Source organism: Diospyros lotus, chromosome 3, assembly GCF_014633365.1.
Source record: "Diospyros lotus cultivar Yz01 chromosome 3, ASM1463336v1, whole genome shotgun sequence".
Lineage (NCBI taxonomy): Eukaryota > Viridiplantae > Streptophyta > Magnoliopsida > Ericales > Ebenaceae > Diospyros > Diospyros lotus.
In genome coordinates this window covers 21195449-21212320 of record NC_068340.1, presented here as the reverse complement: position 1 = coordinate 21212320, position 16872 = coordinate 21195449, and the positions used below count along the sequence as shown (strand labels likewise).

The 16872-nt window shown below is 38.0% G+C and overlaps 2 protein-coding genes across 2 annotated transcripts in view; one reads left to right on the top strand and one right to left on the bottom strand.

Moving 5' to 3' along the window:
• The first annotated feature begins 588 nt into the window (after positions 1–588).
• Positions 589–16872, top strand: part of LOC127797739 (cell division control protein 48 homolog B) — a 68220-nt gene continuing 51936 nt past the window's right edge. The window contains exons 1-8 of the mRNA XM_052330877.1: positions 589–802; positions 920–964; positions 1801–1856; positions 2556–2705; positions 4037–4138; positions 5923–6022; positions 6159–6443; positions 6519–6688. Of these exons, the coding sequence (XP_052186837.1) occupies positions 644–802; positions 920–964; positions 1801–1856; positions 2556–2705; positions 4037–4138; positions 5923–6022; positions 6159–6443; positions 6519–6688 (1067 nt within the window). The 5' untranslated portion in view covers positions 589–643. The remainder of the gene's footprint in view (positions 803–919; positions 965–1800; positions 1857–2555; positions 2706–4036; positions 4139–5922; positions 6023–6158; positions 6444–6518; positions 6689–16872) is intronic.
• Positions 10515–12408, bottom strand: LOC127797740 (uncharacterized). The gene has a single exon (XM_052330878.1). It carries the CDS (start codon positions 12234–12236, stop codon positions 11727–11729), a length of 510 nt encoding a protein of 169 aa, XP_052186838.1. The 5' UTR covers positions 12237–12408; the 3' UTR covers positions 10515–11726.

The window sequence follows — 16872 nt, the reverse complement described above, 5'->3', positions numbered from 1 at the left end:
ATTCGATTATTTTGATAAGAAAGAAGACACATGAAGGGTTTATATACAATAATATTTTGATAAATTTTTTATATTTTAACAGATATTTGTTACGGATATTGATTAACCGATATCTATTAAAGATATCGATAAATCGATATCTGTTAAAAAAATCGGTTAATAGATATCGATTAACAGATATCGATTAACTGTTAAAGATATCTATTAAATAATTTTATTTTTTGTTATAAAATAAAAAATTAAATTATTTTTTAAAAATAATTTTTTAAATAATATTATTTTAAAAATTATTTTTTGTTTTAGATAAGATGCATTATTTTTTATTACAAAACAATTTTATTTATTAATAATAAATATATTGTGTTTTACAATATTTTATTAATTAATAAAATTATTTTTTAAAAATTAAAATAATGAATAATATCCATTTATTGAAGCATTACTATATTTAAAAATAAATTATATTTATTATGCATTAATTATTATTTTTAAAATAATAGAGATAATTAATATTGCCTTATAAAAAAATATTAGGAAGAATTCAAACCGCCAAGTGACGTGACACACTCTCATCGTTTTTTCTTAGAAATACAATTTGCTTTTCGTTTTTGGTTTTGGAGGGTTGAGAGAGAGGGCGGCACCCATGGAAGCCAGCTGCACGAACAGCAACGGTAACGGCGACGGGAGGGAGAGGAGGGCGGAGGAAGCAATCGCCGGTAACGGCGAAGCCCTACAAGCTCTTCGAGAACTCATCACCTTCCGTTTCCTCTACTATCGCCAGGCTCGAAAGCTCGGCCTTAAAGTAACAATTTTCATACTTCCCCCTGTCTCGCTTATTTTCTCGATGCTTATTATTATTGATTTTGTCTTTTTAGTTAAAATCGCCTAATCTATGAATTCCTCTACTTTCTTCCTTCAGTGGTCTCGTGGTTTGCTGCTCTATGGTCCCCCTGGCACCGGAAAGGTATCAATTTTACACACTCTCCTCGAAGAATGCATGCATTCCTATATGGACAGATATATTTTCACTTCAGATGAAACTTATTATTGGATTTGATATGTTTTGCATGTCCTATCACGGGGTTGGCTTACTTACTGATTTCGAGACCTGAAATTTGGCTTGTCTCGTGAGCATGGGAGAAGCATTTAACTTAAAGGCCAGATTTGTGGAATGTGAATTTGCCACTAGGTTATGATTGGCTGTAAAAACTTGTTAATTTTCTGACAATTGAAGTATGGATTAGGATTCAGGAATGGTACCTTCAATCACTTGTAAAAGTCAGTGACGCGGCTGATGCTAGTTTTTATCTTATGCATTTGTTTTTTTGCTGGGTAAGAAAGGGGAAACCGGTGGCTGGGGACACAATGTACGCCTCCTAAACCGGAGGGGGTTAGCACACTGGCCATCCAGGAAAACCTCGGTTAAGAGCCACTTGAGGTAGCATTATCAGTTCTTTTACCCTTAACCAAGAGAACAATACGGTAGCTGACCAGACGAGCAATTTTTGGCACTAGACTTGAAAGTGAGGTCTCAAGTTTTGGTGTAAAGTATTTCACCAGTGGAGATACCATATTGGTGGTTTCATATGCAGATTGTTTTTTTATACATAATACACCTATTTGTACATGTATACACGTCACAGCATGAAGTATGCACATGCACATAAATACATTTATCTACATGCATACTGAACTTTGCTATCTAATGCTAATGAGAAGTATGCTAGTTTGTGTACATTTTGGAATTCAAGGTTGTTGTTTATTTTCTCATTTTTGTGTTCTCTTTTTGTTGCAATTTAGACAAGCTTGGTTCGAGAAGTTGTCCGTGAATGTGGTGCACATTTAATTGTTATTAGGTAATCTTGCTCTTGGTTTTTTGACTTCTTGTTCCTTTGACTCTTGTAAAAAATTTCTTGGATTTCCAAATGTTGCACCGACTCTTGTACACTGAATCTTCCCATGATAATGGTGAAATAATTTGCTTGGTTGTGAACTTGTGATTATTTCATTCTTTTATGCTGTTCAGTGTCTTTTACTGGTGAAATTTCTTGTTGGATGGAATTTGAATTAACTGATAGTGTTGGATATTAAAAATTAAATTATCATGGTGAAGTAGTTTGCTTAGTTGCAATCATTTCCTTCCATTCGCACTGTTTAGTACCTTCTTAAGGGCAAACTTGCATGTCCAAAAATCTGAATTAACTACTGTTGTTCTGTATCGCAAGGTAAGTTCCCAAAACCTTAATGAACTTATGTTGTTGTATATTAATTTATACAAAGATCTAATTATTTTGGATATGTATTGAGTGAGATGGCATCATTGTGGTAATAGGCACTGAAAACTTGAAGGAAGAGCCACTATTGTATATGCTGATGTTATTTTCCTACTTGTTTGTCTCCAAGGACCTCAACTTTTGAAGGATAAACACATGGAAATGATGGAAAACAAATGGATCTTTTTAACTTTCGATTGTGATGTCCAACCATCCCTTTGTGCCCTTGATGGTTTCATTTTTTGATTTGTGCTAATTTTGGATGTGGGGTATATCTTGCAGTCCCCATTCAGTTCACAGGGAAAATGCTGGAGAAAGTGAAAGAGTCTTGCGGGAGGCTTTCACAGAAGCATCATCTCATGCAAAATTGGGAAAGCCCTGTGTTATCTTTTTTGATGAAATTGATGCACTTTGTCCTCGTCGTGATTCTAGGTCTGTGACAACTGAAAATGAACAATTTTTTTCAGTTTTTGACTTTCAATTATTTTTGGCAATGTGATTAAATGTTTTCCAGTGTGCTGCACTTAAATCTATAGATACATGCATATTGCTTAATAGGGATAAAATTAGAAGGACAAAAAGAAACAACAATAACAACAACAATCCCAGGCCTTTGTCCTACTAGGCAGATCACCTACATGAATTCTAGCTTTCCAACCATCTCTATTCATGGCCATATCTTCTTTGAAGCCATTATATCCCATTTCATGTTTAAAGATTTCTCATCAAGTTTTCTGTGGTCATGTTTAAAAAGTATGCAAAAGTGATATGAGACTTTTTAGTTCAAGATTTCAAATAACAATCATCATGGAGGTTCTACTAGGGCTTGTTTGGATGGACATCCTGGCTATACTATTCATTGTTTAAAGATCTTCTCTTTTTCACCTGAAATTTCGCAGTTGTTTATGGTCGTCAAGAATGTTGTTGGAATCGATTTGTGCTTAGTTTTTGAAGCCATTGATAATTTTATAAAGGTGTACACACCTATGAAAAAAATTATTCTTTTACCGTGGTGAAAATCCTGGGAAGATTTTGTCTAGACTAGTTTAAATGCATTGCACAAGAGTATCGGAGAAGCATATCCACTTAATTATTTAATGAGACAAGATTAAATGATCTTATTGAACAATGATGATATAAATCCTGGTGTTAATCAATTTTGCTAATTTTTACAAGAGAAAAAACAATTTGGGACCTATCCTCAATCATGTTGTCATCATACTGTGTGATTAAGTTAGGCTCATTAGGTTATGTTCTGTAAAAACATTCCTGAAATCTTTGTTCTCTGTCAGACGTCTTTCTGCTTGTCTGTTTTCTATCCTTTTTTTTTTTAGCTTTTACAATGGATGGAGGTGATGTCCAGTTTACATAGGTTTTGAATGCAATTTGTTTCTTTTCCAATATAATTCAATAATTTGCATATCTTTTTTGTAGAATGGTGCGAGAAAAGAGTAGATAAATTTTTAATTTTCTTGTTGCTAGCATTTGAAGTTTTTGTTCTCCTATGTGATTTGGAGAACCTCTTGCAGTTATTTTCTTTCTGTGTTTGCATGCAGGAGCATTTTTGCCTATATGATGCCTTTTGTTAGTCCGCTGCCATGTTTGTTTTTTGTTGTCTTGATATTTTGATAAAACTACCGAGAACAAAAAAGTAATAAGTGCTGATGTTAGACGTATCATTTGTGTAACTGTGAACCAAGGAGTAGGAAAGCATGCGTCATCTATATGTACTTTTTTACTTATCCTTTACTCTTAAAATGCAGAAAACAGCAAGATGTTCGTGTAGCCTCTCAACTTTTTATGCTGATGGACTCCAACAAACTGTCATCCACACCACAAGTAGTTGTTGTGGCATCTACCAATAGGTTACATCTAAACTACAGTCTTGACAAGTCATATGCTTATTGAATGTCTGAATAATATTTTTTGGGTAAATTCAATTTTTTATGTTCCTCCATTATGAAAAAGTCTGTTATTCTGCCATTTATCCATTCTTTTGTATTATCTATGCCTCTAGAGGCACATGAACAAATATTTCTAAAGGTCATTATAGCAAATGGATTTGCTGTAGTCATACTTAAAATGGTAACATGGTTCATGGGTTCCATTCTTATTGATTGTCAACACAAACGAACAAGTTGATTTATCAAATGATTGCACAACTAAATGCATTTAGCATTGGCACTTTTTATTTAGTTATTTCTTGTGCAGCACTTTTTTGGTTAACTACATGAATGTAATGGATGTTGATGGGATTAAGGGAACATTACTTTTGTTCCTATGCTTAGGTTTATTTTGACAAAAACCAGCATATTTTGTACTTGATATTAGCATCCCATGGTCCATAGTATGGAGTAAATTTCAGACTTTGTCCAAACTGTTGGTGAATGCCACTATTATATTCTCTATGTCAATTTGGAGATGGCACCCTAATTTTCCCATTTTCACAATCTCCTTCCCACCACTGAGTTCCCGCCTAGTGATAGTCCATTTCCTCTCCCACCTTATCTTCCTTGGCTGCCCACCACTCTTACCATTTTCTCATTTTCTCTCTCTATAAGACCCACCTCCACACTATCTCTAGAAACCTAGGATCATCCTCATCCATAGATAAAGGGCATCCCTAGTGCACAAGGGCATATACTATATATATGTAAATTTACCTAGCAAGTCTATTGATACATTTACATTGTTGGAAGGTGATACATAGCATGATACCGAATTTTTGTTTCCATTATACTGATTCTTCTCCTTAAATCATAAGAAGCATTATTGTCAACATGAAAATTTGAGGGGTATTTGTGCAACTAGCCCAAACCACAGAAGGTCACAAGGGTAATCTCCCATGGCTGGTATAGGTAGCATTCTGCAATGCCATGATTATTATTGTGTTGCTAATTAAAAAAGAGTAGCAACAGGGTTGCCCTTTGTAACTGGAAGGTCACGGGTTCAATTTAAGAAGGGTGCGCATTAAAATGAGCCTCCTGCAATCTTTGTGCACTGGAGACACCCTAATTAAAAAGTTTTTTTTTTTTTTTTTTGGGGGGGGGGGGGGGGGGTGTGGGGACAAAAAATTCCCAATGCAGCGAAAACATTCTGTTTGCTTCTTTATCTCTGAATATGGCTTCTTGCTCATGACCTCTGCCATTTTCTTTTTTCCTTCTCTTTCCATTCCCCAGCACCTGCACCATTGCCATGAAAAGGATGGACATAAATATTTCAGAGTTTTTTTAGATTTAATTGGAATAAAATGGGAATGAAATTCAAATCAACTGAAAAGATTTCCATGTTTTCAGTGAAAGACAACAAAAGAAGAAACTTCTTTTTTTTTTTTTTGGGGGGGGGGGGGGGGGGGTCGTTACTTTTTTCTCTTTATTGAAGTAAATAATATCACACAAAAGATGCCTGGATGAACTTTCACAGACATTACCTTATTGCAGTGTCCGGTTCTAAAATAGCATTACCATTCATCTCTGCTGGATTATCAAAATCAATTTGGAGACAAATAGCATTACTAATTTGTTTAGTCTCAAATTCAGCACTGACTTTTTGTATATCTTATTCCTTTGCATCATTCACCAGATCATTGGATGTATTTTAACATACATATTGATTTTTTTTTCATCTTATCTGGTTTTCATGTACAAAGAGTGGAGGCAATTGACCCTGCATTGAGAAGGTCAGGGCGTTTTGATGCTGAGATTGAAGTTACAACACCTAATGAAGATGAACGTTTTCAAATACTGAAGGTGAAACTGAACTGTACTAGTTGGTGTCAGGAATTTTCTGTCAATAATGGTTCAGCCCTTTGAAACTTAATGTTGCTCAATTTATGTTGAATTGATCAAGTTGAAGGCATAATGCTCTTTTTGTGACATTTTGCAGCTTTATACCAAAAAGCTTCCTCTGGATCCCAATGTTGACTTGAAGTCCATAGCTGCATCTTGCAATGGGTATGTTGGGGCTGATTTGGAAGCCTTGTGTCGTGAGGCTGCCTTGTCTGCTGTAAAAAAGGCTTTAGACACAAATGAAGAAGCTGGTATCCATATCTTAACAATGGATGACTGGAATCATGCAAGAACTGTTGTTGGTCCAAGCATAACAAGGGGTGTTACCGTGGAAGTTCCAAAGGTTTCTTGGGATGATATTGGAGGATTAAAAGATCTAAAGGTCAGCAATGTTAAACTTCCTTTAGTTGCTGAAATGGTTACTGGCCTCTAACAATGTTTCCACGTGTGAAAACAGAAGAAGCTACAGCAAGCTGTTGAGTGGCCTTTACAACATTCTGCTGTATTTTTGAGGCTTGGAGTATCACCTTTTCATGGGATCCTTCTTCATGGACCTCCAGGATGCTCAAAAACCACCCTTGCCAAAGCTGCAGCTCATGCTGCCCAAGCTTCTTTCTTTTCCTTGAGGTTTGATCATCTTCCATTCTTTTCAGCAAGATGTAGTTAAGAGCAATGCAACTTCCTGAATAATTAGGAGTTTAATGATGTGAGAAATTGCTATGGTGAACTAGTAGTTATTGTTTTTATGAGTGCTTTTCATTCTAGATTTTGCAATGAAATCTTAGGTTATATCTGTTTATTGAAGTGAAAGTCACATTCTATTGGGAGTATTCAACAAGGGGATAATTTTGGCTGCTCAACAGAAAATTGAGACGCATTTTAACTTGGTTTTCAGTTTTAACTATTATCTGTTTCTTGATTATCAAATTTTATTAGTTAAATGTTAACTAAATATATGCAGACTTGAGCATTTAATAGATTTAATGCTTAGGGATTGTAATGAGAGAAGAAATATTCTGTATTTTCTTATTCATGCAGAGACACATTACACCAATATGTCATGTACCAAGACTGGACCTTTTATTTTGTTGTTATCTCTTACTTTGTATGGAGGGAAGTAGCCTGCTGGTAGAAGGTTCCAAGCAGTGCAAGTTGTAAGCTGACGGTTAGGCCACTTGGCTGGTTCTAGAAGGGGCTTGGCAACCGTTTTGGCGCCAATCCCAAATTGAGGCCATATAAGAGATTGGCCCAACCCTCTGAGGAGGCATGTTTTGATAATTGAAGTCTGAATTTTCCCTCTAAAACTTCTTGTCTTTCTCTCTCTTTCTATTTCTCTCTCCCTATTCAACATTCTTCTCCCTAATTCCCATGAATTCACTCTTGGATCAGAGAGAACTTCCCTTGTCAGATCAAGGATTTGACACAATATATATACATTCTAGATCCTAGGATTATGCTTAGGATATTCTACTTTCTATATTTACAGAGTTGACTATCCTACACCTTCTATTCTTACAACATTGAATGCTCTAGATCTAGTTTCTATATATAATATATAACACTCCCCCTCAAGCTGGAGCATAGATGTTAATCATGTCTAGCTTGTTACATAGATAGTCAATTCTAAAACCATTCAATGCCTTGGTGAATATATCACCTAGTTGTTCGCCTTTCTTGACATGACTAGTTGATATTATGTTTTGTTGGATTTTTTCTTGGATGAAATGACAATCAACTTCAATATGTTTGGTTCTCTCGTGGAAAATTGGATTTGATGCAATATGAAGAGCAACTTGATTATCACACCATAACTTCATGGGTAGAATATTGCCCAATCCAATTTCACTCATTAGTTGATCGATTCACATAAGTTCACATGTTGACTGTGCCATTGTTCGATATTTTAATTCTACACTAGACCGAGATACCACATTTTGTTTCTTACTCGTCCATGAGACCAAATTGCCACCAACAAAAACACAATATCTTGTTGTCGATCTCCTGTCAACCTTAGAAGAAACCCAATCTACGCCTGTGAAACATTCAATATTAGAGTGCCCATCATTTTGTATAACATGCCACGTCCTGGAGCTCCTTTGAGATAACACAAAATGTGCTCTAAAGTAGTCCAATGAGCTATTCTAGGAAAGGACATAAATTGACTTACAATGCTGATAGGATAAGCAATATCAGGACGAGCCACAGTTAGATAATTCAGTTTTCCAACCAACCTTCTATACATTTCATGATTTTCAAACAACTCTCCCTTATCGGCTATAAGTTGTAAGTTTGTAATCATTGACATGCTATATGGTTTGACTCCTAGCTTCCTTGTTTCAATCAAAAGATCAAGAACATATTTACCTTGGGAGAGAAAGATACTTGTTTTTAGATCTTGTTACTTCAATTCCCAAGAAATATTTCAACTCTCCCAAGTCCTTGGTCTGAAATCTCAACTGGATGAAGGACTTAAGAGCTGCAATGCTTGCATTGTCACTCCCTGTGATAACAATATCATTACAGTATACAATTAACAATATTATACCAACCTCCTATTGTTGACAAAACACAGAATGATCACATGAATTTTTTTTAAGTCCAAACTCTTGAACAACCTCACTAAACTAGCCAAACTAAGCACAAGGACTATGTTTTAGACCATGTAGAAATTTTCTAAGTTTGTAGACCTTTCTTGACTCCCTCTAGCAACAAACCCAAGTGGATGCTCCATATAAACTTCCTTCTGTAAGTCACCATGAAGAAAAGTATTCTTGACATCGAATTGATAGAGGGGCCAATCATTAGTAGTAGCCAGAGAGATAAACAAGCAAACAAAAGTAAGTTTAGCCATTGGAGAAAAAGTATTAGAATAATCAACATTGTAAGTTTGAGCATGCCCTTTAGCAACCAGACAAGCTTTAACCCGAGCCATTGAACCATCAGGATTAACCTTGACAACAAAGACCCATTTGCATCCAATAGTCGTCTTCCTAGAAGGTAAAGGAACAAGATCCCAAGTATCGTTCGCATCCTAGACCCGCATCTCATCAACCATAGCCGCACTCCAAGCAAGGGTGAGAAAGCTACAGATAAACATTTAGGAACCGAGATAGAATCTAAAGATGACGTAAAGCATTGAAGGGAGGGAGATAAATGTGTGTAAGAAGCAAAAGAAGATATAGGATAAGTACATTAGCATTTACCTTTGTGAAGAGCGATGGGAAGATCAAGACTCAAATCAGTAGATGGAAGAACTGGGGTAGTAGTGGATGTAGGAGGATCCATAGAAGATGAAGAAGCTGGTGGAGGACGTGAAGTCAGAGTCCTACAAGAATACACTAGAAGAAAAGGTGGGTTAGGAGACATAGGTGGAGCAATGCGAGTGGTTACAATGTAGACCAAGATGTCATCGTCTTCATGGGCATACTCATGATTAGTGGAGATAGGGAAGAAAGGTGTGGCCTGAAGGAAGTAAACATCAACGAAGATCAAGTATTGGCCAAGAGTAGGAGAAAAACAATGATACCCCTTCTAAGTACAGGAGTATTCGAGAAAAATGCACTTAAGAGATTTTGGATCCAACTTAGACAAGTGAGGATGAACATCACGGATAAAAAAAGTGCAACCAAAGATATGAGATTCAACACGGAAGAGAAACTGAAAAGGAAATAAGACAGAGTAGGGAATATCACCCCCCCCCCCCCCCCAAAAAAAAAAAAAAAGGATAGACAAAGGTATGTAATTAATCAAGAAACAGGCATTAGAGACTACATTAGCCTAAAATGGTTTAGAAACTTTCATGTGGAAAAGAAGAGCCTGGGTAGTTTCGAAGGGATGTTTATTTTTTCTTTTGGTAACACCATTCTCTGGTGGGGTATCAACATCAGACGATTCATGAAGAATGTCATGTTGTGATAGAAAAGAGGTAAATGGGGTAGAAAAATATTCAGTGGCATTAACACACACATTAGTATGAAACTATGTTTAGATCTCAAGAAGGAAGGAACGAAATATAAAAAATAATTTAGAGCGAGATGTCATTAAATAGTGTCATGTAGCACGAGCATAATTGTCAATAAAGGTTACAAAATACCAATATCCAAACTTGGAAGGTATCGGACAAGGATCGCAAACATTGGAATGGACTAACATAAAAGGACACGAAGTGCATTTATTAATTAGAGGGAAATAAGGGTGTGTTTGATTGCACACTTTTTCTATGGAAAATGGCCAATTTTTACCCAAATTCTAGCTTTTGTAGTGTTTGATTAACCAATTTTTCCATGGAAAACATTTTCTCACTTTGGCTCACGTGACCCTCTTTTATTGGAATTCATTTTCCCCCACCGCGGGGGGGGGGGGGGGGGGGGGGGGGGGTTGGAGTAGATTTTCCAGGCAAGGAGAGATGAACGATCTGGCAGAGGTAGAGGAGAAGAAGAGTGGCTGAACGAGAGGGCGATCGAACAAGAGGTAGCGGCCGAGGGGACAACGATGATGGCGACAGGGGAAGCTCGGCAGCGGCGATGGAGGTAGCGGTGTCATTGGCGAACGAAAAAATCAACGAAGAGGGACTCTAGAAATGGCGATCCAGAAGGTAGCGATGGCAGAGATGAGTTGAGTTATGGACGGTGTCATTGGCGATGGCGAGATCTATAGTGAGGATGGAAGCAGAAGAAGATAAGGAGAAGATGATGGCGGTGGCGAGATCTACGGAGAGGATGGAAGAACAAGATGATGATGATGATGAGGAGGAGGAGTCAGTGGTGGGGGCGGAGATGATGGCTGTGAATGGTTGCGATGGAGGTAGCAAGATCTGCGGCGAGTGATGGAGTCGGTGACTGGCGATGGCAGCGGCAGCTCCTTCAACCTGAAGCTGCGTGTATGTATATTTGTGTATATATATTTGGTTTTCTGAATATTTTGTGTAGTATATTTGATTTATTTTTAGGTAATTTCTAGGTAGAAAATTAAGCCAATCAAACGCCTTCAATTGATATTTTCCCTAGGATTTAATTCCTTGGAATTCATTTTCTTTCCACTCAAATTCCACCCTTGCAATCAAACGCACCCTAAGACATGGTGATATTTATCAAATTGATAGGACTCACATTTTAGATGAGATAAAGAAGAAAAATGAGGAGACAACTTCTTCAACGTAGACAAGGAGGGATGTCCCAAACGACAATGGAGACTGAGAGGAGAGAGGAGACTGAAGCAAGTGGTTGGTTATGGAATTGATAGGGTAGGAGATACAGGCCACTAGACTCATATCCTCTACCAATAATCTTCTTCGTCATAAGATCCTGAAAGACTCAATGGGTAGAAAAGAATGAAACATAAATCAGAGAGTAAATGAAAAGAAAAATTAGGTAGCATAAAACAGATGACAATGAAAGAGATGGAGTAGGATGGCAACCTACTACAGACGCAATGTACCCATCAGCCAATGTCACATTTGGGAAAGGAGTTTGGTAATCAAAGGATGAAAGAATATCCGGGTTACCCGTCATATGATTTGTAGCACTGAAATCAATAACCCATTTGGTAGAGGATGACATAAGACATGTAGTAGGATTACCTGAGCTATCACCAATAGTTGTCGAGGTGTTGATAGATGATTTGGAGGCTTGGTATTGGGTAAAACGAGTGTATTCATCACCAAAAATCAGAACTGTTTGTTCAAAAGGTGAAGGGCTCTTATCATGAGCAACAATATTGGCAACTGAGGGCTATAAGGGTTTCCCATGAAGTTTCCACAGCAAGTACGTTTGGTGTGACCAACCTCACCGCAGTGATAACTTGTAGGTCTGCTGCTACTATCTGAACCATGACCCCAACTACCACTAGTATCACCATTGTGCCTCCCTCCATGACCATTCCAGCCACCCTTTCCACCACGATGTCCATTTGCAGTACAGTTACTACGACTTACAAGAGCAAAATTAGTGCTTGGAGGATGAGGATTTTTTGCTTGTAGAAGCCAAGTAAAAACATCACGGAGAGATCTAATCTCCGGGCTGGACAAAATATACGTTCGAGCAGCATCAAATTCTGCTGGTAATCCTGCTAGAAAACTCATAACAGCCATCTGTTCACGTCGAGATTGTTGCATCTCTACATTGGTGCTAAATAGAAGAAGAGAATTCAACTCTTCATACACTCGTTTGAAGTCCATAAAATATTCTGTAAGGGTCCTATCCTATTTCTCTGGGCAGAAAAACTCCTTACATACATCATAGATGCAAGAAACATTACCTTTACATGAGTATAAAAAGGCTAGGTAATCCATAAGCTCCTTAACAAATTCACAATGATTTACTAGCCCAATTATCTCGGTATTGATAGAGTTTTAGATCTGCAGAAATATCTTGGTGTCCTCACGCAGCCACGCCTTATTTGCAGCAGCATTAGATGGCAGTTCATCAGTGAGATAGTCATCTCTTTCAATGCTGTGAAGGTATACCCTAACGGTTTTGCTCCAGTCAAATAGTTCCTACCATTGAGTTTATGTTTTCTGATTTTTGTTGTCATGGGAATGACATCAGAAATCAGTCTTTACCTCCTTGGTATCTACCTGTTCGGTAGCATTAGTTGTGTTTGGTTCCTGAGCTGCCATTGAGAACTATACCCAACTGCAACTCAAACAGCAGTCACCACCAATAACAAGAATGATACAGAACTGGGAACTGGCTGCCAACAACAACACGACAACAACATAACTGCAACTTGAAAAACACAACTGGCTGCTAGAAACCCAAAAGAGCCGATACTGGGAACTTGATGCACTGTCGGGATTCAACAGGATCCCGACATAACTTCAACTTGTACAGGAACTGGGCTCACTTGGGCTTGGAACTGCGCCTCGTGATTGGATCATGGGCATGTGCTTCAAATCAGGTAGAAGGGCACCTCGTGATCAGGTCTTGGATGCGACAGGGGCTGCTTCAACTTGGGCAGACAGGCTAGCTCAACTAGGCAAACGGGCTGGCTCTGATACCATGGAATGAGAGAAGAAATATTCTGTATTTTCATATTCATGCAGAGGATATTTTAGACCTATCCTGGGATTATGCTTAGGATATTTTACTTTCTAAATTTACAACGCTAACTATCCTACACCTTCTATTCTCACAACATTGAATGCTCTAGATCTAGTTTATATATATATATATATATAGTTTCTATAGATAGCAGGGATGTTAGTCATCTGTATTTTGAGTTTGCTGTTAGATGGTGGGGCCTTTTTCTTAGGGCCAATATGCCATCATGTTTGATGTGTTTGTGTTCGGTTAATTGGTTTGATTCTTTTACCTTCCTCCTGTCCTCTACCTCTTCATCGTCTCCACTTTATTTTTATGGGAGAAAAATGCTCTCAGTGGGCCATTGCTTGGTTGATGGTAAGTCTTTCATATCAATCACTTCATGCAATAGCTTACACGGAATAAAGTGAAGGAGTTCTATTCTCTTCAAAGTTCCTTTTTAACATGGTATCAAAACCGGGTTTCTAAGGGGCTCCTTTTTCGACTTTCATTACTTGTTTTTCTCTCTGGCCTCCAGTGTCGTTCTTAGGCGTCCACTTCGTGGGACAGTTAAGGCCTCCCTCTTTTCTTCACCCGTTAAGCCCTCTTTGGTTCTTTTTCCCTCGCTCGATCTTTGATCATTTATGCCTTCACCCGATAGGATGTCTACCACCTCTAACACTAATCTTACGTTTGAGACAATTGAAACTAGCAGCACCACGGAAGTTCTGTTTGCTAGAACTAGCAGTACATGCAATGGAGGAGAGTTGCAAAATCTCCAGGCAACCTACCGGTTGAATGGGAAAATTTATTTGAAGTGGTCCCAACTGATCCACACTTTTCTCAAGGGAAAAGGGAAACTAAGTCATCTCTTGGGGATTGGTCCTGAGGAGGAAGATCCTATGTTTGCAGCATGAGACGAGGAGAATTCCTTGGTGATGTCATGGCTATGGAATTCAATGGTACTGGAGATAAGTGATATGGTGATGTTTTTAACAATTGCTAAAGACATACAGGAGGCAGTCAAGCTCACCTATTCCAAGGCGAAAGATGCTGCACAGATCTCTGAAGTAAGGACCAAGATTGTTTCCACTAAACGAGGGGTAAGGTCTATCACTGAGTTTGCCAATACACTGCAAACTTTATGGCAAGAATTGGATCATTACCAATGCCTAAATATGAAATGCAGTGAAGATGCAACATTACAAAAAAGATTTGTGGAGAAAGAAAAAACCTATGATTTCTTGGTTGGACTTAATATGGAGTTTGATTCGGTAAGAGTTCAAGTTCTTGGTAAGGAGGATTTACCCTCTCTAAATGAAGTAATCTCTATAATCCGGGCTAAAGAAGGGAGAAGGGGAGTGATGCTGGACGACTCTCCAATAGAGAGATTAGCACTAGTGTCACTAAAGGCTCCTAAAAAGGACAAGAAGGCTGGGGATAGAGACTCTCTATGGTGTACCTTTTGTAAAAAACCTAGGCATACCATAGAGAGATGCTGGAAGTTACATGGAAAACCATCCAAAGGAGGACAATTGGGGGGCAAAAGCCAAGCCTATATGGCTAGCAGCCAACAACAAGCAGAACAAAAAGGATCAGAACAAAGAGAAGGCTTGGATCTCAACCGGGCAAAAATCGAGAGGCTAAGGAATTTTCTAGAATCTCTTGACAAGAAAGAAAAAGGTACCTGTTCTCTTGCACTTATAGGTATTTCCTCTCATTCTCTTACCCTAAATGCTTCGAGAATAACTCAACCTAACTCTTGGATCCTAGACTTTGGGGCAACAGATCATATGACCCCCCTTTCTTATTATTTCATTACCTACAACCCTTGTTCAAGTTCCAAGAAAATAACCATGGTAGATGGGTCTTTAACCATCGTTTCCAGCCAAGGAGATATCATTCTCGATAAATATCTTACACTCAAGAATGTTCTCCATGTCCCTAAACTATTCACTAACCTTATTTCCATTCAAAAGCTGGTCCTAGACAACAATTGCAGTGCTAACTTTTATCCTATTTTATGTGAAATTCAGGGACAAGAATTGAAGAAGATGATTGGGCTTGCTAAGTTTAGGGCTGGCCTATACTATCTTGAGAGACCAAATGTGCAGGAGAAAAAGGAAAAGGTGAATTTTGTGTCATGTTTGGTGAAATCTAGTAGAGATCAGATTTGGTTACATCACTATCGCCTTGGTCACCCCTCATTTTTCACTCTTAGAGTCATGTTTCTAGCTTTTTTTAAGGGTCTTGATGTTAAAAATTTTTAGTGTTCAGTTTGTAAATTTGCTAAACATAAGAGGGTGACTTATCCTTCATCGAATAGAAGAACTTCTGTTCCATTCTCTCTCATTCTTATCGATGTTTGGGGCCCTGCAACCATTCTCAATAGGGCACGGTGGTTCATAGTGTTTGTGGATGATTGCACTCGAGTGATGTGGTTATTTCTTATGAAAAATAAATTTGAAGTGAGCACTATTTTTCCTAACTTCTATAACATGATTAGTACTCAATTTGGAGTGAAAATCAGGAGACTAAGATCTGATAATGCCAAAGAAATCTTTAACCAATCCCTATCAAATTTTTTCCAACAAAAAGGGATTATCCATGAGTCCTCTTGCTCCTATACTCCTTAACAAAATGGGGTGGCCGAGAGGAAAAATGGACATCATCTATTGGTTGTTACTAGAGCACTCCTTTTTTACCACAATGTTCCTAAACACTACTGGGGAGAAGTAGTTCTAATTGCCACATCCCTTATCAATTGGTTACCTTCCCAAACTCTTGACTTTCTCAGCCTTATTCAACTCCTAACCAAACACTTCCCTGACATTCATATCCCTAGTTGATGGAAACCAAAAATTTTTGGGTGTTTATCATTTGTCCATGTTCATAATCCTCATAGAGGCAAATTAGACCCTCGAGCTCTAAAATGCATCTTCATTGGATATTCCTCTACCAAAAAAGGCTATAGATGTTACCATCCCCCTTCAAAAAAATTCCGTGTCAGCTGATGTGACTTTTGTGGAAAACATGCCTTATTTTGACCATTCTCATAACAACCAAATAGTCATAAGCAAAGATCAATTTTCATCTTTACCTAATCTGGATTTTTCTTATTCTTTTCCTTATTTTGGTCCGGTTAATTTTAAGGATTCATCAAATATGACTCAGGAGGAGCCCACTCCGAGTACTCCTCCCCTACAAGTTTATTCAAGACGGAAGCGGCTGGTTTCTAACCCTATGCATGTCTAAGAATCCAATTCATCTCCTGAACATGCTGTTGATACCAGCACTGGCAGCCTCCTTGAAATCTCATTAGGTAAATTTCCTATTGATCCTTCTGTATCTATAACTGAACCTATTGAACTTGTGAGTGAGCCTAAAATCTCTCAAAGTGACCTTGAATGGCTTATTGCCCTTAGAAAAGGCACTAGGACCTATATAAAGCATCATTCGTTGCATCTGTTTCTGTCTTATTCCAAGTTATCTACCCCACATAAAACCTTCCTGACCAGCTTGCATACCATACCTATTCCCAAGCACTTTACCAAAGCTATAGGGGATGAGAATTGGAGGAATCCCATGGAAGTCGAGATGGCAGCCCTTGAGGAAAACCAAACTTGGGAGCTGGTTCAATTACCTAAAGCAAAACACCTGGTGGGATGTAAATGGGTTTACACAATCAAATGTAAGTTTGATGGGACATTAGACAAATATAAGGCAAAGCTAGTGGCCAAAGGATACACTCAAGTATATGGCATAGATTACCTAGACACATTTGCCCCTGTT